General features: G+C 37.3%; 1 protein-coding gene across 1 annotated transcript in view; it reads right to left on the reverse strand.

Moving 5' to 3' along the window:
- Positions 1 to 602: 602 nt before the first annotated feature.
- Positions 603 to 24,336, reverse strand: part of EPC2 (enhancer of polycomb 2) — a 67,450-nt gene continuing 43,716 nt past the window's right edge. Inside the window, exons 5-14 of the mRNA XM_089520058.1 lie at positions 23,037 to 23,185; positions 22,590 to 22,722; positions 20,636 to 20,827; positions 19,598 to 19,687; positions 17,668 to 17,813; positions 17,223 to 17,566; positions 5,608 to 5,744; positions 3,894 to 4,050; positions 3,066 to 3,399; positions 603 to 1,853 (exon numbers count right to left, since the gene is read on the reverse strand). Coding sequence (XP_089376184.1) covers positions 1,781 to 1,853; positions 3,066 to 3,399; positions 3,894 to 4,050; positions 5,608 to 5,744; positions 17,223 to 17,566; positions 17,668 to 17,813; positions 19,598 to 19,687; positions 20,636 to 20,827; positions 22,590 to 22,722; positions 23,037 to 23,185 — 1,755 coding nt within the window. The 3' untranslated portion in view covers positions 603 to 1,780. The remainder of the gene's footprint in view (positions 1,854 to 3,065; positions 3,400 to 3,893; positions 4,051 to 5,607; positions 5,745 to 17,222; positions 17,567 to 17,667; positions 17,814 to 19,597; positions 19,688 to 20,635; positions 20,828 to 22,589; positions 22,723 to 23,036; positions 23,186 to 24,336) is intronic.

A 24,336-nucleotide genomic window follows, 5' to 3' on the forward strand; every position in this document is an offset into this window, starting at 1 on the left:
TATTTTATAGTATGTACAGATTCACTTCAAAATATAAATTCAAAGAGATAGGTAGAATAGGTGAATTTTGTTGATTTCTTTCCCACTTTGATAATCAAGTTGTAAAATGTCCATTCAGATGATTTTTGCAAAAGCAGGTAAAGCGTAAATTACAGCTATGAGGTAGGGATTACTTGTGCAATATGCAGTAATGCACATCAAGTACAAATGAAGGAAATCTCCCTTTTTAGATTTTTAAGCCCCAATGCAGACACTGACACATGCAACAATGTATGGCCTGCAGAGTTCTGCACACAATCTGCAAGGTCAGCTCTTACAGCATTGCTTGTTTGGTAGTATCTATGAGGTACTAGTCCAATGTTGGAAATCACACATGCAGCCCCACATGCTGGATTCAGAGATCCAGTCCATGCAGCTACTTTTGCGCATGCATCCCCCAATTTCGCAGGTCATGTGCCTGGCACAAGCTTCTATGTTTTCACCATTTTTGCTGGATGATGGTGAAAGTATACATGCTGCACAGAAGATATCTCAATTTGATGACCGTCCAGCTTCCAAATTGTTCTCCATGTTGTGAAATAAATACGTATGCAAAGTGCCCATGTTTTGATATGTATTTTTATTTCCCTGCAGTTTTCACTTATCAAGAACAAGTAACAGGGAAAGTTGTCTGAACTAGTGCATAAACAAACATTCTGAAACACCACTACACGTATCTAATTTACAAGAACCGTATAAAAAAAGTCACTAAAACACTACACTACGAAAGTGTCCAACGCTTACAGTCAGACTTTTTCCAACCCGTTACTTGCCTTGTAGCCACAGGAAAACTCTCCAAAATTGAAAGACAATCTGCCACAACCCTCCCCCCACCCCCATCACCTGGGATGGCTCGATATCTAGACATCCAATAATTATTGCAATGATATATAATGCAATACATACCTGGTAAAATATCATTTATGTGGTGTGTTACGGTTAAAAGCCGGTTAAATTATGCAGACTTCAGATAAAATATAATCAGTTGAAAATTTTCTTCATATCTGCACAGTTTAATATGTGCTAGATGCATAATTTTACTAGTCAGGTTTTCTGTGTAATTATTTTTTATAAACTGGTATTATAAATAGAAATATACATTCAAAATATATGGAAAAGTGGGTTACTACATTAAATTTGCATGTATCGATCCATCCCTTTCCCCTGCACAGTAATAGAAAATACTATTTTGCCTTGAACTTCATATTTGACAGTGAAATGCCACTAAAGTATTTACCAAAAAGTCCATCTAAAATTGTGAAACAAAATGAACCAAGTGAAAACTTTACATTTCCTTTAGAAAAAAATTACAAGAATTTTTCCTAGCTATGAATCTTTAACTTTTTTAGACACAAAGTTGGATTTATTTTTACAAGATACAAAATGTAAACATGGCAAAATAAATAATTAAAACAAGTGATGCAGGATCCCATTTCATGCTCATGATCCCATTAAAGAATTATTTTTAAATCCATTCAGTTGCGAATTCAAGTGCAAAAGCATGATGATGAATATCTACTATTCAAGTAACAGAAATAATATTGATGATACAAATAAACTATTTTACAAGGTAGTGATTTTCCCAATTTTACAAAATGTACATTATATATCGACTTAATATACGATATGATAGTCCATTTAGGTCCATTTTAATTCCCTGTGATCCACAGAGTGTTGTTTTGCATTCAGCTGGAATATAAATGACTACACCATCAGCACAGGTTGAGCCACTGCTGTTAGGTTATGTCACCTCCATTGCTACTGTTGTCTCTGCTATTCCGTTCAAACCCAATCTTTCTGGTTCGTGGTTCTCTCTGGAGAAAAAAAATAGAAAAGAAAAGAGTTATTAGCAGGCAAACTAATAATGCAATATTTAATTTCTGAAATAGTTGGTATTAGGTTATCAGTGTTTTTTCCAGATCTGTGATTCAAATGCATAGTAAAATTTCACAAATGCTGTAAGCTTCTGGAAAGCATGGTACACTTGTGCCCTTCTCTGTTAAAATGAAAAAGAAATGTGATATTTCAATATTCTTCAGTGTTTTATTCCTCCAAATGAGGAGGAACTCTGCTCTATTTTTTAACCTATTGTAATTATAGTTTAAATATGCTTCAAGGGTTTTTAGCTGTCTTCATTATGATTTTAATAATGTTGATATTTAATTGTTTTAACTTTTGTATATTAATGTTTAACTGGATCTTTTTAAATTTATTGTTGGCCATTTTGAATCTCGTTTTGGCAAGACAGCAGGATATAAATCAGATAACTAAATAAATAACAATCTCTTCACCAAATTATTTTCCAAATTTTCCTCTCAAATAACATTTTGAAAAAAAACGTGTCTCATTCTGTAGACAACTGCAGCTCTATTCAGTCAGTTTGTAAGCATAAACAGTAAATATGGGGAGGGGGTAGGAGAGACACACTAGCTCTCATCTGTCAATTCCATCACCCTTTCCACCTGGAGAGCAATTGGTATGAAACCAATGGAAACTCTCCACATGAGTTGAAATTTCCACATGAGGTTTTCCAGGAATAGCCTCGATGGACAGGAGGGTTTCTGCATTTCAGTTCTTCAAGTGTAAGAAAGTTAAGGAACTGAGAAGAAGGGGCAGGACTAGTACTCCCCCTTCTTGTGTGGTTACTATGCACACATAAAGAATGAATAAATGAGGTGTTTGTTTAACTTAAAATTAGGGTTAAGGGTAAATAGTTCTTCCCTGAGAACAAAGAAATGAAAAGAGAATTCAGGTTCTGACTAGAAACGGGAATCAAGAATAATTTTTTATCAAAGGAGAAAATTAGAAGTCATTATGGAAAATTGTTGGATTTCAAGTTTTCAGTAGTGGCTGAATGAGTTTCCCAGACCCTCACTGCCTTTATAGCTCACTGCATCTCCTAATTAGTAGCAAAACTAGTAATTAGGATTACTAGAATGAGTCAAGGTACACTCTTTACCTGAAAGGAAGAAGACATACAAGAGAACACATTAAAAACCCTCTTCCATTTTCAGTTATGTACACACCTTGCTATGCTGCTGATTGCGCTGCTAGGAGTCACCTTTGGCACTCTGTCCATACTGGCAGCAACTGTGGCAAGTTTTAAGGCGGTTGGCGATGGTGCTGAAGTCCTTGTATTGATATGTACATTGACTGGAGAAACAACACTGACATTGTTGAGGTGCACTGCGTTGGTGAGACAAGAATTGTTCATAGGAAGCGTCTGAGGACTGTTTGTGCACAATGCTGGGATTAAGTGGTTTGTGGTGGTGTGGCCAACTGTCCTTACAAGCTGTACAGCTGAGATCCCTGGGCTAGATGATAGAGCCATATTTGTGGAGTACAAAGTTTTTGATGTTGCTGTTCAAAACAAACAAACAAAAAACAAACACATTTGGTAAGATTTTAAAAAAAATAGGTAACACATTTCATAAAATCTAATTCAGCATTCAGTCTGATAAGACTTTATCAAGACATAGTGGCAGACATGGGTGATAACCCAACATATATAGAATGCAGCAAGCTGGGAAAGACACGTAGGCCACTGTGGAAATGACCCAGGACTAAATGTCAGGTCTCTTAAACTAAGAAGGTCTATCAAGCCATTTTACATCCATCAAAAGGCTTACAAAAATTATGGAGAATAGATAATAAAGAGGATCAAAACACTTCTCCAGATTATGGCTTAAACAAAACACCAAGCAAGAGCATGGTCTTGTCCTGCAATTTGTTTACCCAATTTACTTTTAAACAAGTAGAGCCTCATTTATTTTGATAGTTTTGTTCCCTACTAAGCATTTTTCCATGTTGTTTTTAATTCAAAATTAGGGAAAAAAGTATTTAAAAATCTGTACCTGTAGGCTGAACAACACCATTGATATTGTGGCTTGTGCTCTGTTCCTTCGTCACCTCACTTCGACTGGGAGCAGGTGCACTCACCACTGCAGATGCAGCAAAATGGGCGCTGGCCGAGTCAAGCGTTTTCGACATACAGTCAGAGGTGCTTGAGCCCTATGAAATTTACACAAGAGTTACTCCAATTAGAGACTATTAACAAGATTCTAATAAATGACCTCGGTGCCTCTGAGGATATAAACAGGAATAAAACATGAAACACAACTAGATCTTACAACGCCACTTACAACGTGCTCCGTGCGTGCTAGGGTTAGGAAGGGGCATGGTAGAGTTAGGAAGAGTTGCCCCTTCCTAACTGGCCCTGGCCCCAACACGCGCGGAGCGCGTCGTAAATGGCGGCACCCATCCACATGGGCGCTGCTATTTTGACGTCTTGGACGTGTCGCGGCGGAAGTGACGCCGCGAGGGCGCGCTTCGCCCCTCACGGCGCCACTTCCGCGTTTTGAAAAGGAGTGCCTCGCGGTCTGGCCGCTGGGGCTTCCCTCCGCAGCGAATGGCGGCGGCAGCAGACCGCCTGCTTGAGGGCGGTCTGTAACACACCTTAGTTTGTAAGTAACAACACCAAGGAACTTTCAGCAAACCCAGAGACATTTACAGCAACAACAAAGAACATGCCAAATAATTTTAACCTATAATATTAACAGCAATGCAAACGCCAATAAAATATATTGCTTCATATAATTACAAGATTCAACTAATTTTGAACTAGCACTGCCTCAAAATATGTGTCTGGAAATTCTATATAAAAATGTATTTTTATACTAATTAATCATTTATATTAATTTCACTAATTATATTTTATACTAATTAATCATTAATTGTATAATTAATTGTATAATTTTATAATTAATAACCACCCCACATTTTCAGGTATTAGGCACAAAGCCCCACCCCAAAAGTGAAAAAACAGTAAATATAAATAAAAATCACAAATGCGATATGGTTTTTTTTTTATCTGAGAGAACACTTCTTTAGGAATCTCTTAGTCCTCTAGCATGACTCTATGGTCAATTTCTGGTAGAAAGACATAACAGATTCTTAGAGAGAGCATATTAATTAAATCTGTGAATCATCCAATCTATGAAAGGGAAACCAGCAAATGTTGGGTGAGGGAGGCAACTGTAGTTTCCTTTACTGTTAGAAAGGGATTATTTCGACTGCTAGACAGCAGAATGACCACAAACATTACTTGAGTAGTCTTTAAATCTACTATAAAGTCTTGGAAAGTCACCATTAATATGATTGAAATATTCAATGTAAATTGTTTCTGGAAAGATAAATAATGTTTTGTCTAAACAGGCATAGTAAAAATGATCGCATGTAAGATGAAAACTGCATGAAATGCACAACCGTTTGATTCACACTACTACTTAATGCGTTCATGCATCATGAACCAAGAAATCTGTGACAGGGAACAGACATCAATAGCTATAATTCTTTCAGTTCCTATAATCACATTAATTGCTATTATCTATATCTATATTGGTAACTGTCCGGCTCATACATTATGTTTCTCCACGTATGCCAAACACTAGCCATGTGGGGGAAAACTGCACATTACATGAATCAACCTTTTCTAATGTCTGGTTTACAATCCACACACACACACACACACACACACACACACACCTGTTTCCCAGAAGAAAATATTACCTGTGCTTTTGGATGCGTCTGTTGGGAAGAATGCTGAGACTGCTGTTTCTGTTGGAACTGAGCAAGTTGCTGTCTTTGCATTTGCACTAACTGCTGTTGATGTGTTTGAAACTGTTCTTCTGTGATACCCCCTGTTACTGTAAAAAAGGAAGAGACTGTACTTAATTTCACCTTAAAAATCCAACACAGTGTAATTCATTACAACTGTACAAGAACCATCAAAGTAATGCAAAGTCCTATACAGACAAGTTTGGCAATATACAGAAACCTCACGAAAGGATTACCTTTGATATAAAACTGTGCCATTTACCTGAATTGTTGTTGATTAACTGTTCCAGAAGACAACAAACCAAACAGTTGATTTATAGTGCTTCTGCTTAGGTGTTACTGAGGTTAAAAGATGGATTACGGAAAACTATTTCGAACTGCACTGACAAGACATTTTACTTAGTTGTCTTCAAATTCATCTGAATGGCAGACCTTTCACACACCCAGTTAATACTTGAAACTTAAGGTGCACTTCAAGAATTTCTCAATCACCATTCAATAATTTCTGTAATACTTTAAAGATCAATGAATGTCCTGATAAATTCTTGCTCTTACTTTGGCAATCTAACACCATGCCTCTCTCTAATTTGAAAAGCTGGTACATCCTGCTACAAGTGGAAATGAAGACATTTGCTACAGCTGTTAGGCTTGCAAGTAACCAAAACAATGGCTTGTGAAAATTACAGATCCCTGTGTGAAAAAGGAGAACTGGATGCTTCATATATCATATTAAAAGGAAACTTGACAGTGATTCCAAAAGGCATTATCTTTCTGGGGAAACATGTAACCACTATATGAATTCATTTAAGATTTCCGTAAGTGATTAAAATATACTGTTATCACATGTACTGAACGTACATCTCTTACTTTGCCATGCACATGTTAAATACCGGAATGTACATACTTCTCCAGTGAAGAAACAGTTGCAGTATAGGATAGCTTGATTTAAACCATAATTCAGAGCAGCACATCTACAAGCTACAATGACTGAGAAAAACTTTGGGCTAGTATGTCCCCCTTTGCCCTCGCAATTTTCTGTAAATGATTTCTTCAATATTTAGTTTGCTTTTACATATTTTATTTTGTTATTACATTTAAACCAGAATTTAAATTTAAAATAAACTCTCAGCAGTCTCTTTTTAAAAGTTAACTTCATGCCACAGATTGTTCAAGATGGCTTGTCTAAAGGAAAGTCTCTAGATAGTGTCATTCTCCTGTCCCAGTTATGTGATATTATTATTATTATTATTATTATTATTAACCTTTATTTACACAGCGCTGTACATGCAATCTTTTTAATTGGACGGTTCCCTGCCCTCAGACTTACAATCTAGAAAGACACGACACAAAAGGAGAAGGGAGTGGTGGTGGGGAAGGGGCCTAACACAATGAAGACAGTTTAAATAGCACAGCTGAACCACAGCCTTATATTGCATGGAAACCAGCAATATACGATAACAGTCGCATGAGAAAATACTGTCAAAATGTTTGTGGTCAAGTGTACTATCATTTAGTTGCTCATACTAAATTCAATCCAACACAATCATTTCATGGCTAAATTAACAGCAAATTTAAACCTTAGGTTCATTTGTGAATGACATAATGACATATTTTTATGAACCTTATCTTTATAATTTTATATCATACAAAAAAATTTTTGTGATGACTTTTAAAGGGAACTATTTCAGAAATCACCATTTTGAAAGGAATGTCACATACCTCAAATGAATTAAGAGAAGTCCCAGTCAGTAAAGCAAAAAGAGGTTCTTAATAATAGGTATGTGCATTCATCATATGTAACAATAGTACATTTTTACAACTTACAGAAATTGTAAATTAGTACAACTTAATAAAGAACTTTGACTGGAATTCACTAATTTCATCTACTCTTCATTCTATCGTGGCCCTTCTAATGAAGTGGCTCTAATACCATGTTCAACAAGAAAACAGCCCTCAGAGATGAGGAAAAAAGAGCAACTTTAAATTTTTAAAAGTGGTTATTGGAAGTTTAAATTAGGTGACATCAAAAGGGGATGTACCGTAAACAAGATAGAAAAGTAGACCATTTCTCAATCACTTTGGCCTTATTAGGGTGTTTACCTATACTTGGAACTTAAGAAATACTTTAAATTCTTCAATGCAGGCTTCACACTGTCAACAACTAGCATGACTACTGGGTGTACACTTACAAATAAAGAAAATATTACATATCTCTAAGAGATAAAAACTAGTGCTCTAGGAATACAGGAAGCTGGTTATCTTAAGTTTTTCTAATTTAAAGTGATACTTTATAAAATTAATATTTGTCCAATATGTGGTGAAAGGACAACATTCACAGGCATGGATAACCTAAGACAAATTTTGTGAATGGCTCAAAAGGAAGAGATACGACTAATGTACATTTGATCATGTATCATGCTGTGATGGGCTTGTGAGAGAGAGACTTAATGTTTTCATATTAAGGTAACAGATTGTTTAATGACCACTGGCCCAAACAGGAGTGAAAAAGATCAGCTCCTTTTTGGGCCCAGTTTGAGAGGCCTGGAAACAGCTTCAACAAGGCTTCCGCATGTCTTGGAGCCATGCATCATCTAATGGCCATGCCCCCAAGACACACGGAAGCTGGCTTTTTAGGCCCATCTGATCAGGCCCTCAGTTAGATGAAATTATGCCACTGTTAAAGGAAGTAATTAAGATGACAAGAAATGGGCTGATACTGGCAGAGAACAAGTGTGAACGAACGATCAAGTAAGTTAGTGAAGGCATGTGTAAGTGTTATGAAAGTATGTGGAAGTATTACGAAAGTACAGTGCAACCTCGCCATACATGGGGGATCCGTTCCGGATCCCGCCGCGTATGGCGATTTCCGCCTATGCTCGAGCCCCATTGTAAACAATGGGGCTCGTGCACGGCAGCGCGAAGTGCAACGGGCGCGCACGCGGCGCAACAAGCACACGTGCCCATTCAACTGAATGGGACGCGCCGCCCCTTCCGCCCCGTGTGCCGCAGCTTGAGCGCGTATGCTTAAGGCCGCGTATGGCACGCCCGCCTATGGCGAGGTTCCACTGTATAAGGAAATTATCGATAGTATGGAATGAGTGAGTTTGAAGAACATATGGATGAAGGATGATGAAGAAATGAAGGGTAAGGAAAGGATATGTATTTGAGTAGATATGTAAAGTGGAGAGAAAGAAAGAAAGTTGAAATATGAATAGAAGGATAAGTAGAAGAGGGAATTAAATAATGTATTTGGAAATAACAAGCTTGAACATTGATGGTATGCCATATGGGTATGTAAAATGTTTTGTAGTTGTGTATTTACATTCAATAACACTTTCTTTAAAAAAAGAATACAAAATTGATTTTATGTTAGTGAACCTTTTCATAATAAATGTTAAAACTGGACTTGCAACTTCATTTCTATACACAAAGGATTTTGAATTTGAATTGTCATTCTCACTTACCAAAGACATATATATGGCTGTCCTTGGTTTCCACTGCCTATATGCATCTGAGGAAGTAGACTGAAGTCTACAAAAGCTCATGCTGCCAACTTCTTTATTTCAGTTAGTGTCAAAGGTGCTATAAGACCTCTCTACAATACTTTACATAATACAATCTTTCAGACTTCAATCCAACACACATTTACAGTACATGGGAACAAGGTCCACTGAAAAAAGGGCAGATTTATATATTTACAGTGCACCTGTGTTATATGCAGGCGTGCCTTATGCAGCTGCCAGCATATGCTGGAAGCCCCACTGGAAAAAACCCTGGTGCGCCCTGGCAGAAGTAATGCAGCACGCACCCACGGGAACAAGCCCCATTACTTCCTATGGGGCTCAAGCATACACGTTTTTTCTCTTACACGGGGGGAGGGGGGTCCGGAACGGATAACCCCGTAAGGGAAAGGCGCACTGTATTTCATATCCTGCTTTTCTCCCATATCAGGAGTGGCCCAAGTGGTCCACACAATAAACTAAAACAATACAGTGAAAACAGTATGATTTACAAAAATCATGATTCATCATGATCCATTTAAAATATTAGGGTTTTTTTACTAGGCATGCATTGCTTTATCAGAAACATGATGTCACAATTCATGAAGACTATTTCTGACAAGTTAAATGTTCGTTACAATATTAAGCTTACTAACTGAAAGGGAGGGGTATCCTACAGGCCACATACAGCCCTCCCTCCAGGCTTTTTGAGCTCCCAGGATTTTTTCCCCTCTAAAAAACTAACATTGCATTTTGCTGACAAAATTCAGCATCAAATAACTAAATGCACTGTAGCCAGTGGCTCCTGATACTGGCTATGTATTGACTATCATATTGACCATCATACCTGCAGTCACATGGGACAGTCAGTATCATATTTTAAAAAATCAATGATGCAGTCAATACAATCGGTTTTAAACACATATAAGGGTTATTACATTTACATATAAATTGGATAATAACTAGGGGCTATTTTCTGTTAATAGTGAAATCAATCTCTCTCTCTTAAAGTATCAATTAATCACATGGGGATTTTAATCATTAAAAATTAAAATCAAATATAAATGAAAGCATAGTACAGATTAAATATGTCTTATCTGGAAATCCAACATACGCAAAATCATCCATATGGGTGGCTGAGACAGTGACACCTTTGCTTTCTGATGGTTCAGTGTACAAAAACTTTGTTTTATGCACCAAATCATTAAAAAATATTGTGTATAAAATTACTTTCAGACCATGTGTATAAGGTATATACGAAACATAAATATATCTCATGTTTAGACTTTGGTCTCATCTCCAGGGCATGTTGTTATGTATATGCAAATATTACAAAATTTGACTCCCTCCCCCAAATCCAACACACTTCTGGTCCCAAGCATTTCGGATGAATGAAATGAAATATTTATTTATATCTCGCCTCTTCCATTTTGGGGATTGAGGCGACTAACAACATGGTTTATATAATGTAAGGCAATAATAACAGCAAAAAATCCCAAATCTCCAACCCTAAACCTCCCTCCCAAGAATATAAAATTTAAAATGATAAAAACAGTTAAATATATAACAGTACATCAAAATATTACACAAAGGATGAGGCAGACTCAACCTGTATACTTTTATCTTTTTAAAAAATTATAAAAAATTAAAGTATTTTTTATTACAAAAATTTGCTGCACTACCCTCACACCACACCTCTAGAGTACATAACTGTCAAGTGCTTGCTCTATATGAAAAATAGCCTATCCTGCACTACTTCTTCCATATATTAACAAGAAAAACTAGGAAGGCACTCCAGTGGCAGAATGCTGGCCATTTCACAGTATTTTTTCTGACTTTTTTTTCTATACTGTTTCACCAAGCAAAATATGACAACAGAGAAATGCCCTTCACAAACCTAGGGACATTTTGGCCTCTAACAGAACATTTTACTTGTTGCAGAATATAGGGAACAAGGTAGATCAAGATTTTTACAATTGTACAAAGTTATCAAGTTCCTTGATGACATATATTCTACATATCCACAGATTCTTTATCCATAGATTCAACCATCCGTTGCTTGACAATGTATATTTGTTGTTGTTGTGCCTTCCAGTTGTTTCTGACTTATGGCGACCCCAAGGCTACCCTAGCACAGAGGCTTCTTGGCAAGTTTCTTCAGAGGGGGTTTGCCATTGCCAGCCTCTGAGGCTGAGAGTGTGTGACTAGTCCAAGATCACCCAGTGGGTATACATGGCTGAGCCAGGATTCAAACCCTGGTCTCCAGAGTTGTAGTCCAATGCGCTCTCTCTCTACACACACACACACACTCCAAACAGAAAACATTGATTTTTCCATATTATGTAAGGGACACCATTTCACTATGCCATTGTATTTAAGAGAGTTGGGCATCCACGAATTTTGATATCCATGGAAGTCCTGGAACCAAACCCCAGTTGATACCAAGGGCCCACTGTATAGTCGGCCTTCCTAACTCACAGGAGATCCATTCCGGACCCCCCCTCCCAGTGCATGAGTTTGGAGACTCGCAGATAATCAGGCCCCATTGAAATGAATGGGGCATGCTCAATGGTGGGCCGCTCCTCTGCAGATTGTCAAGTTCGCCCATTTCAAGTCCTCAGACTTGGAGGAGCAACTGTATATGAATCTCTTCAAAACTACGATGAGAAATTATACCAGGAGTACTATTATAGTTTTTGTATCTAATTTGATGTTTCTGTCCAGAAAGTATATTTAATGATATTATGTCTATTGTATATGATAAAATTGTACAAGTTATAAATATATTATGACTATGCATTATTTACAACTGTTATGAAGAATTGCAATATCCATAGCCATACCATTTTGCAAAACAGCTGAATTTTGAGTTGCTTGGAAGCTGTGCTTCTTTCTAAAGCTAGAGCAGTGCTTCTCAGACTATCTTGATCTAGAGGACCAGCAATTATTTTTTCTCATTGTGCCAGGAATCAGAACTAAATGTGTGCCCACTGGGTATGATTATTTATTTATTTCCTGAAAACTTGCCAGGGACTTGCAATCAATAGTTTGGGGACTGGCACCAATCCAGGGACCACCATTTTGAATAGCACTATGCTAAACCTCGTCAATTTTTTAAAATAAGGACAAATAGCACTAGGGAAATTTTTCTTCTCCATGCCACATGAAGATTTGGGGGGGGGGGAATTAAGCAAAGTACAGAAGCAGTCTACTTGCTCAAATGCAATTGGCGTATATTCTGACTGTGTGAAAGGTCTGTAGATTGCTTCATCAATACGTCTTCAACATCTAAAGGATATCCAAAGAACTGGTGCAGTCTAGCAAGACTTATATCCTCACACTCTGCCTTCAAATCTCATAACCAAGAACTCACTGGATGACCTTAGTAAATTATAGGTTCTCAGCTTCAGTGCCACTCTGTAATATGAGGACAATCCTGGCTTAATTTATACTATTGTTGTGGGAAATGCTGCAAAAATGCAGGTAAAACACTTAACTTACAAAAAGCTGGACTCGGGTTCAATCATACTTAGACTCAGTGAAATCAATGGGACCTTAGATGACACTAAAATCATATTCACTTCAATCAATATTTGACTGCATCTTCATTCAAGCAAATGTAATCATCATTATTAATGTCTACAGAATGATTTATATTGCTGATGTAAAACTTGTTTTTCTAAATACAGTAAAAGCTATGCTTAAAATTATTTCTAAAGCATTGTTTGGCAGTGTTCTGCTCTCAAAGTGGTACAAATATTACATGTCTTCTAAACACTATGAAATTATTGCAGCATAAGAGCATAGTTATTTGAATGTGATCACTGACCTGGTAATGACAAATACTCAAGAGTGCTACTCTGTTTTCAGCAGCCTTGAGGGGAAGCTTTGACTGGAATATATCAGAGTCCTAAACAAATCATGAGATACCAAGGCATGTCTTTATCACTCCTCTTTAAGCAGAACTAGAGGGTCTGATCCTACTGACATAATAACATTCAAGCCACTTTTGTTTTAAAATGTCTTAAAAACAGACAGGAAGCGATTTGTAAAAGCTGAGATCTTCAAAATCAAACAGATCAAAAAGCAGTATGCATCCAAAGTCATTGAGCTAACTTTATAAACAGCCTCTCTGGTATCTCCACTACACCTACTTAAGCTTTATGATAAAAGTGGAGGAAGCCAAGGAGTCTGAATTATCAACTCCTGAAGAGACAGCCAGTGATATGACAGCTCTAGTTATTTTTTAAATGTAACATTTACTTGTTTTTTAGTATTTTAAATTGTAGAAGCCAGCGTGGCATAATGATTTGAGTGATGGACAAGGACTCTGGGAGACCAAGGTTCAAATGCCCATGTGGCTATGCAAACTCATTGGGTGATCTCGGGCAAATCACACACTCTCAGCCTCAGAGGAAGGCAATGCCAACCCCTCTGAACACATGTTGCAAAGAAAGCTCCATGACAGGTTTATCTTAGGGTTGCCATAAGTCAGAAATGACTTGAAGGCACACAGCAGCAGCATTTTACATTGTAAACCACCCTGGGGGCTATGACAGAATATCAGTATATAATAAATCCAGCACAGCTGAGAAAATTCAATGACAGTGTTCATGCTCTGAATACTAGACTTCCCTAACAATAACTACACAAAGTACTCCAGATGGAAAAATTATGCAAAAAAATATATGCAGTTGCTCAATTTGCATCATTAATAAAGATCACAAATTCCTCTCTTTTGACAACTAATTTGGATTGTTTGGGGGTAGATTTTTGAAACAAATATTGCACATGCATATTTCTGACTATAGCTTTACCCATAGCAACTTCTACTTTAAGCAAGTCAATATTTTTTACTGTCTTTGACCTTTATTGTAAATGCAATCCATCTATATGGCAACTGCAATACTATGGTAAAGTTACCCAATCCACTGCATACTAATAATTTCCCAATAATTGCCGCATTGAGTGATTTAACAGAGCAGGTTCTGAAAGGTGATTCTACAGTTTGTTTGAACTATATATCATTGTACATACATTATTCATAATGCTAATGAAAAAAACTCCATCTCAGTCATACATAAAGGAATTACATTATCATAGCATACTAAATATTTTATTAAAATCCAACAATCAAAACTGTGGTACTAGAAAGAAATGAAAACATTATTTAAAAAAGAAAAAAATACACATGTCCACAGAAGATATCTCTTCAATGTTTCCTACAGAAAAACAGGATATAAGGGGAGGATATAATGGGGAAAAGAATCCAATTAAACTATTTTCTCTTTTAGAGTTAGTGCTTTTTAATACAGGGTTTAGTTACATAAAATGTACAGTATGAAAGTTTTCTGTAAGAAATCCATCTACAATGTTGTGTACATCAATGTTTTAAATTTGCGACAGTCCCAAATAGCTGGCAAGTCCTTAAAATAATGATAGTATGAAACTGTTTATTGCTAACTGGCTCCTTGCTTTCATCTACTACAAATTCGGTAGTGAACAAATTCTTTAAAAAAAAATTTTTTTTAATCAATTTTCAGCTTTATTTTTCTGATAGCAAGACGCCAGTGCTTGGATGGCATATGATACAGAAGTCTGCAGCTCTAGAATTTGGTATATTGTCATAATTATGGTTCTAAAAAATTAAAAGTGAAATCTCATGCAAGTCTTCTTAAATGTATGTTACACTACATTTGACTTGCTCCCTAGTACAGAGCAACCTAAGGATCTGTAGGAACCCCCCTACTGCAACCCAGATCGATCTGGCCCCATATCATCAGCATAAGGGAAACTGCACGTATGCTCGAGCGCCATTAAAGTCAATGAGGCTGGTGGGTGCAGCGGCGCAACAACACACGCAGCAGGGTGCGGCACCGCTTCTTCCGGCGCGGCTTCCAGCGTAAGGCGCGCCTGTGTATGACATGGGTACACTGTATTTACATCCACCCATGGATAAGTCAATTTGTTTTTTTGGGGGGTCAATTTTTGACTAAAATTTATCATAGAATCATACAGTTGGAAGAGACCACAAGCGCCATCTAATCCAACCCCCTGCCATGCAGGAAATCACAATCAAAGCACCCCCGACAGATGGCCATCCAGCCTCTGTTTAAAAACTTCCAAGGAGGGAGACTCCACCACTCTCCGAGGGAGTTTGTTCCACTGTCAAACAGCCCTTACTGTAAGGAAGTTCTTCCTAATGTTGAGGTGGAATCTCTTTTCCTGGAGCTTGCATCCATTGTTCTGGGTCCTGTTCTCTGGAGCAGCAGAAAACAAGCTTGCTCCCTCCTCAATATGACATCCTTTCAAATATTTAAACATTAAATATTTAAACATTTAAAATATTTCTAGACTTATACATGAGTATATACTGTACAGTACGTAACTGCCATGTCTGCAGTGCTTGAGCAGAGGGAGCTACTCATCATTTGGTAGATGATTTTTTTTCCAGTGTTGAATGTCAAGGGATGTGTGCAGTTCACTGAAGTCTAGGAAATGACAAAAAGAGCCCCAGAAATAGCCTAGCCCTGCTGTACATACTACCTGTAAGTAAATATCACTTAACTCAGTTAATTCTGAACAGACATACATAGGACCACTTACTTTTGAGGGTGCAAATCAATACACACTTAATTGCAAGTAAGTTCCATTCATTAATATTAGCTTTTACTTCTGAATTCTTTTCTGTATGCTACTTTGGCAAGTTTCTATCCTAACAGGCAGTCTAAATATATTTAAATAAACAAGCACTGGTTTCTAAATTTCATAAATATGTGTGAAAAACTACAATAGCACTTACAGTTGATAAGCTAAGGCGGGATACAAACCACCATATAGTACGTATTGTATACGTACTAGGGTTTGGAAGGGGCGGTGCTTCCGCACCCCCCTAACCCTAGTAAGTATACAATACGTACAAGATGGCGACGCCCCTTCCACATGGGCGCCGCCATCTTTACGTACTGGACGCATAGCGTCCAGACGTGTCGCAGCGCTAATGACGTCACGAATGCGCCCTTGGCGCTTCGCGACGTCATCAGTGCGCCGCGGAAAGAAGCTCCAAAATGGAGCTTCTTTTTTGCTCCGCACGGGAGCCGCGCGGTTTGGCTGCTGCAGCTCCCGCGCGGAGCAAATGGCGCCGGCGGGGGAACGCCGCAAAGCGGCGGTTTGTATCCCGCCTAAGTTACCAATGATGAATTTTATGTTGTTAAAACAGATATGGGAAAATAGAGTAAGTACTACATTCAACTTCATTTCCCCCAAATCTTCTGTTTCTTTTCAGAAAGAACAGGGAAACAGTCTATCACATGTGGCTGCAAATTTTCCAGAAACTTTGTATGTTTAGTACAGCAGAGGAGTAGCAGTGTTCTAAACAAGTGCTTTGTAATCTTCCTGATGTGGGATATTGGGAGGCTCCCTCCCCCCAATGTGTCAGGGACTAGCACAATATTTGTGCCCATTGACTATAACTCTGTCTTTCTTCCCTGGAAATCTGCCACAGACTGGCAGTCAATGGCTTACAGATCAGCACCATGGCTTACTACTTTGCATAGAACTAGTATACCTAGTGACCTAAATGTTAATGATTTAGATGGAATTCTTGCTTGCCACAGAAGAGCAGCTATTACAAGTTGCAACATTCTTGCTGTTACAAAAAGAAAATGAGTGGGTCCTCCTAGTTTCTCCCAATACCTTCTCTGGCCCAACCTGGATTGCAAATGTTTAGCAGTCAGTTTAGCTGTGGTCTGTGAATTTTATTACCAATAAAGTGCTCAAAGGACATCAACTTGGGTGTGCAATGCTTTCTCCATCATCATAAAATAATTTTTATTCACTTCATTTCTGAATCTGTGTTACCAATTATTAGCGTATGATCTGCTGTTAAAAAATGTGTAACACAATAAAATAAGCATACAAAAATACATACTGCACTGTTTTGTTTTGCAATAACTCCACCACTAATACCCACCTGAACATCATTTTCACTGATAGAATCTTCAGGCAAGTCCCAAATATAACACAACAAATATGCATTTGAGTTTAACACTGCAAATCCTTGCCTACCTGATATGCCATTCTTGCTGGTGTTCAATAAAGCTACAGATGATGCAGAAACTCTTTTATTATTCACAGCCTGCCCTGGTTTCCTTGAGGTACATTCTTCACTATCACTGTCCTGTACGTTTAGTAGCCTTGGTTGGAAACACTGAAGTCGGCATGATCTGATATTGCTTAGTATTTCAGAAAGGGAAAGTCTGTTTTCACAAGGTTTACTGGAAGCATTGGTCCGTGAAAAATTAGAAGAAAAGTCTACGTTTTGGGAAGAGCTTGAACAACTGCTTAGCATATCTGGGTCAATCTGCTTCAGGACAGGATCGTGTTCTGTGGCTATGCGGTCCATCAACACCCTGTTTTTAATGAAAGAAAAGGAGAACATGGAAATATTAATATTATACGTGACCCTAACTCCCACAAAAAGAGGCCAACAAAATTATGAAAGTTATTTTACCTTCCACCCCTGCCAACTCGTCTTCTTGCAAACCCTATACATCTTCTTGGAACAGTAAGTGTTGTAAGGCAATGCCTATACCTTAGCTTATCCAATTCTGCCAGTTCTGAATTCTCATGAGAATTATTAGTTTGGTCCAAACGAGCCTGCAGAAAATAAGAAAATCTTACTGTTCTCAGTAACTGAGAGGGGAAATAAAAATAATCATTACATAGAACTATTAGGAACTACTGTATAAAATGAAGGACATGAAATTGAGATGGATCCAGATTTAAGAACATGCACCTGTATCAAGTGGATTTCCCCAAGACATTTCCTGAAAATGATACACAGAGGGTCACAGGACTTTGCTGAATAGGGTGGGCTTCAATACGGGAAGGGGGAAAACTGTCCAAAAATAGAGAAAGGCACCTCCTGTGTGTGGAGCTGTTTCATCCACAGATACCAGATTCTGGATTGCAGAATTTATCTTGGTTGCAAAAAGCATACCAATATTCTGTTGCTCGTGTTGTTGCTGTGTGCCTTCAAATCATGTCTAACCTATGGTGACCCTAAGGCAACTCTATCAGAGGGTTTTCTTGACAAGTTTCTTCAGAGTAGTTTTGCCATTGCCATCCTGCAGCTGAGAGAGTGTGACTTGTCCCTGTGGGGTTACGTGGCTAAGTTGGAATTTGGATCCTGGTTTCGAGTCACAATCCAACGCTCAAACTACTACCTATGCTGGCTCCCAATTTAGAAATCAATATCTAAAAGATGGCTGCTTATCCTCATGTCCCATTATAAGAAAATATTAACAGAGAATTAGGAAAGGACACTGGAGACCAGATATTGGGAAATGTATAGCTCTTTATCTACTACTGGACTGCAGCTCCTATACTTCTTCACCCTTGGCTATGATGCCTAAAGCTGATGGGAGCTACAACCCAGCAATATGAGGATGGCTGAAAATTCCCCATGAGGCCCAGGCACAAAGAACAATCTGCATTGTTGGAGACCTGGACTTAACAATCTTGTAGAAAAACCAGCTGATCTGGTAAATGAAAATTCAAAAACATGATGACAAGGTAAAATAAGTCAAATTTTAGCTTCATTGTATACCACTTCTTTTCCAATACAAGCACCTTTTGCAACTGTAACCCTCAAATACAAACAAACGATGTTATTTCCAGGAGATACTGGCTGTACACACTTATTGGGGAAATCATTTTCAAAATATAACAATCTTAACAAAAAATAATATAAAGTGATAGGTGGAACAGCTTTTAAAGAGAACTTATAAATACATAAAAGTATGAGAAGCAAATAAAAACTTTGCTACCTTCTTTAAATACTACAGGAAAAAACATGATCAGCTCTGCTGGGTCCAAACAATCCATGTTATAATTCAAGGAGGTTACTCCCATATGCCAAGGTGAGTAAATCTAATGTATTCTGGCAGTATTAGGAACATATTTTAGGGTTTTTGTTTGTTTGTTTGATGGTTTGAAGTTAAGCCACTTCAAATTGTTCACAGTAATTTCACTCACAACTGGCCTCATACAAACTGACTGTTCTCAGTGCCCAACAAAACAGTAGTCAGATCTTGAGACAGGAAAACAGCAGGTGCAGCCATTCATTTCTTAAGAGACCTGAACCAAACTTAGGCATACCATGAACCTACAATCTGATTAGGGCCAACTGAGCAATTATAGAACTTTACCACTTTAGTGTTTTCCCCTCTAGTATATCAAATATTGGATGTGGAACTGTGATTACCCAGTTGAGTAGCTGCAGTTGAGACAGTGCTTTACAGAAGTTAAAAAATAAAAAAGGCAGAGAAGAGAGGCGAAAATTTAAGACAGAACAGATTCAAAATTGTTCTTTTGGCCAATTATTTGTCCTCTAAATTTGAATAAACAAACACTTATGAAATAAAAATAAAAATTCTTACAGCATAATACTGGCATCCTGCTCTTCTTCTAAATGCACATGCTCCATCAGGATCATTTTCTTCTTCTGGTTCTGACACTGGTGAGGGTACCTAGCAGCCAAGTTAAGTTTGATTTTTTAAAAAAACTATTATGATAACTTATTACAGTTAATGACCCACACCCCCATAGGTTTTAGTACTACAATATATTGTCTATCTGACTGAAATACCTTCTGTTAGCCAACATCCAAGAAACAGTGAATTGCACAAACCTCATCTAAACCCTTTGACGGCTAATCAAACCAAGTCATCATTAATATATAATATCATTTTTCAGAATAAAAGATTTATTGTATATACTCATGTATAAATATAGAAATTTTAGTTTTAAAAATTTATCTAAAAAGCATGAGTTGACTTATCCATGGGTCAATATAAGTACAGTTGCCCCTCCTTTCTCACAGACTTGAGGTATGGGATCTTGAATATTCACAGAGAGGTGACCTCCATTATTTTCAGTGGGGTGCGCCTCCATGGGCATGTGCCCCATTCAAGCCTATGGGGCTTGAATATAGCCGAGTCTCCATCCAGAACGGATCCCCCGCAAAAACTGAGGGCTGACTGTACTGTACTTTAACTTTTACTTAAAAAGGATCCATCCCCTGGTGAAAGGCAAGAGCATAATCTCTACTCTCTCATCCATCCAGCCTTTCAGGTGAACACAAGCAGTTATGCCCACTGGAATTTTGTAAATCCTTTGGCATCATTTTCCTCTGCTTTGTCCTTTATATCCTTTGTTACATGTTTTTAGGTTTTACCCTTGACTTATCCACAGGTCACATCAGGATCCGTAATTTTGACTCCTAAACCTGTACTCAACTTATACATGAGGTCAACTTTATAGTCAAGTATATACAGTAATATTTAAAATTTCAGTTTTTAAAATAATAAATTTTCCCCTTCAATGCCCCCACCATACTAAGCAAGATTTTTTCCTATTACATGTAGAGAGAAAGCTGTACCAACAATTGAGAATTTGGCTTCTGAACTAAAATTTACCTGTGGAAATTCATCTTCATCTGAACTGTGGAAGTCATATTGTTTGATATCAGTTTTACTGATTGCAGGCAAAGGCTCAGTAGTGGGCTGCTGAGGACTTATTACACTTTCTGTTTTTGGCTTCTTTGGATACTTTTTCTTCTGACGGACAACATCAGTTCCTTCCTCTTTTGTAGATGAATGGTGAGCATGCTGTTTTTGAACAAATCCCCACAAAGTTTGTTAGCAATAACCTTTATTTTTCTTTAGCTAAATATCTTAGCTTTCTTCTACACAGAACAGCTCTTTCACTGTGGTTCAGCTGTTTCTAAATAGACTGTTAAATTACATTTAGATAGTATACCTCTGTACAAATGTCACTTACAAACATGTATATTTACACATACATGTTGTGTATGCTTTTTTTGTACAGTGAGCTAACTTATTAAAATACCTAAAATTGTATCTAGTACACTTTCATTAAAGTGTCTTCCAAACTTTTTATACCTCCAGTTTCATAATTTTAATCGTAACATATGCTAATGTTTAATTATTAGGGGAACTGCAGATTTTTCTAAGAAAAGACATAATTTTATCCATGAAATCCATGAAGCAATTAATATGAATTTAGGATTTGGTGATGCTAGAACACAAAACAAGCAGGACTGAAACACTATAATGGTAGGTGCCTACCATGTAATAACCACTAGATGTCATTAAAGTAAAATAAAGTAAAATACAAAGGAGAAACATTCTGGGTAAATGTATCTTTCTTAATTTGAAATATTTTAAAATATTTGGTTCTTTTTGTTTTTAACGATTTTTACTGTACATCTGAGATAATTATAGCTTCTACCATTCAGAGGCTAGATTACATGATGATTTATTTACCAATATTATGTTAATCATAAAATTTCTAGTTTACCTGGCTTATAAATGAAATCAGGTAAAATAACTGCCAAAAATTAATTTACCAATGCCTCGGAAAGCAACTAAAAGAAACACATCAAAGAGGTTTAAAAGCAAAGCAATTATTATATTCCTGGTTGGTTAGGGCTGTATCCAATGTAATATTAATACAAGAGGTAATACTGTTCTGTTATTGATTGCACAAGTACTAGAGCAATGATGGTGGACCTTTTTGGGTCCGAGTGCCCCAACTAAAAGTTTTTCTGGCACCAGGTGTTATCCGGTGCCCCGGGCAGGACTTCCAAAGTCGGACCTCTCCCCTCATGCCTTTTCTGGCCTCTGGCTGCCTCTGGAAAGGCAGCCAGAGGCCAGGAAAGCTCTGGGAAGAGGAGGAACAGGTGCATGTCTATTGCTCCTCTCCACCAGAGGCCAGGCCAAATGGTGTTGCATGCCATCTGTGGCATGCATGCCATAGGTTTGCCATCATGGCACTAGAGGAACAAGCACAAGTGGTCCCAAATGGTCTGCAAATGATACAGCAGCTTTTTCTAAATAGCTGCATAATCCAAGAAGTACACCAATCTTTGTAATTTCTTAGACCAACAACTTTTGAAGTGCGCTGATCAACAGCTATTGATGTCCAAAGGGCTAACAATAAAGACAAAAACATAACTAGCTACATAGAATTCTATGATTCTATGTGTATATATCTAACTTTATTTTTATTTTTGCTTTCTTTTATCAAAATAAAATTAATACTGCAGGCCTAAAAAGTGTCTCACACTGTCCACTCTAGAGAACAAATAACATATCTTGGCTAACTAACAGAAAAACATAGCCATTTTAGTCTGGAAAATCAGTATGCCAAAGGATCTTGTGTCATCTTTGAAACTAACTGAAAGAAAGAAGCTGTAGCATGAACTTTCCTCGACTTAAGCATATTTCCTCTGATGTCCAAGTCTAAAAACGTGCATGCTACCACCTTCTTTCTTTCACTTATTCTTGAAGGTGCTACAAGATTCCTTTGCATACTAAATTGAGAACAATCTATATTAAAGCCATTTACCTTAACTTTACATTCTTGAACTTTGTGGTGGTTTCCATTATGAAGAGTTGCTGGAGTGGTGTTCACCTCCTTCTCTGTTGTATTCAGCTTGACTTCATTAAGGATTTCACCTCCATAGTCACCCAAATGATATCTTAAAAAAAAATCAGTTGAAATTGATATAGCACTTTAAATGTGTGAAGCACTTTAAAATATTATTTTATTTATCTGTTCTGGCCACCATTATGTCTATTTTACCAATAGAGAAATGAGAATAAAAGACAATGACTTGATTAAGGCCACCCAACCAATCTACTGTTGATAAATGATAGATATGTGATGCACAGTACTATGCCAAAGGCACTACTTTTGCTAATAAAATCATCACATTCAGGTAAAACATCTTAATGTCTAGCATATACACTGGCATTCTTCAAAGAGAATAGTTAACCTAATTAAAAGTTTTACCTTTTTTCCACAACTTCCAATGTCAAATGCAGCAACTCTCGTTTTGTTTTCTCTCGTCTCTTAATCATCTCCAAAATAGTTATGGCTCTACTGAACTCTCTTCTTAGTTTCAGCATTTTCTCATAAGAGGCTTCATCATTTTTCCGATTCTGTTAGAAACAAATATTTGAGCATATGATTGATTAAATAACAGTGCTCTTATGGAGACACCATAAGTATTTAAGAAGTTCAAGCAAGTTCCGTTTTTGTAATGGAGTTTTCCTGCTCCTTCCCCCCTAAAGCAGCCCCTTGTACAGCTGAAAATCCACTGAAAAGTGAGTGGAACCTCCAGAATACAAGAAGATGTGGAAAGTGAGTCTGTAGCTGGGGGAGGAATTGTATGAGAGGAAATGTCATTCTGCTTATGCACAACACTTCTGGATCCAATATTAAGTGAACAAACTATTTTCATTAGCAGTCTGGTGAATTAAATCAGTATATAAAAATAAAGATTCAAGGCCACTGTAAGCCACCTTGAATCCCATGAGGGGAGAATGGAAGATGTACAAAATAGTTTTCAAAAAATACAGAATTTAGTTTTCAAACAGATTACATTCATTTGAATATATCAAGGTGCATACATCTTTGTAAGTTGGATGAATTTCAACTTTTCATAGTTGTCTTGTTTGTCATAGGTACTAATACACTTAAACTAAGAAAATAGCGTGGAAGGATGTAGATCTGTTATTTTTAAGGTCCCAAAGGGCCCATTGTTTCTTTTGATGCAAAAACTAACAGAGCATTTATATATGTAGAGAATACAAACGTAAATGTGTATAAATTATATATGTATTATCTTAAGGTAATCTTGGCTCCAAAAATTCTTAGCACATTAAATCCATCAAAATGTAGCAACAAACAAAATATTGAAACATTTTCAAAACTATGTACTGGATCCAATGTTACCTTCCACTAACCTCCCAAACTATTGATCTTTCCTATTCCTCTGCCACCTATTCCATCCAAAAGTACAGGGGACTGCAATGAAGAGAGGGAAGCACCCAAAATCAGGAGGCGCCTTAAAGCTCCCACTGCAGCCCACTTTGACACTGCTCACAATTTTGAAGAGGATCTGAATGGGTTTCTTAGGCAGGGCTGAGTGAAGCAAGCCAAAAGAGAAAGAACGAAGATCCATTGCACAAGTGGCAATGGGCTCTCTATGAAATGCATTATTTTTGCCTTGGCATATTTATAGCACATCTTTCAACACAAAAAGTACACTAAAATAATTTTAAAACAGAAGTAAAACTATTTGTGGCAG

The sequence above is a fragment of the Sceloporus occidentalis genome, unplaced genomic scaffold (assembly GCF_023333645.1).
Source record: "Sceloporus occidentalis isolate IW3139 unplaced genomic scaffold, rSceOcc1.0.p SCAF_4, whole genome shotgun sequence".
NCBI classification, from domain to species: Eukaryota; Metazoa; Chordata; class Lepidosauria; order Squamata; family Phrynosomatidae; genus Sceloporus; species Sceloporus occidentalis.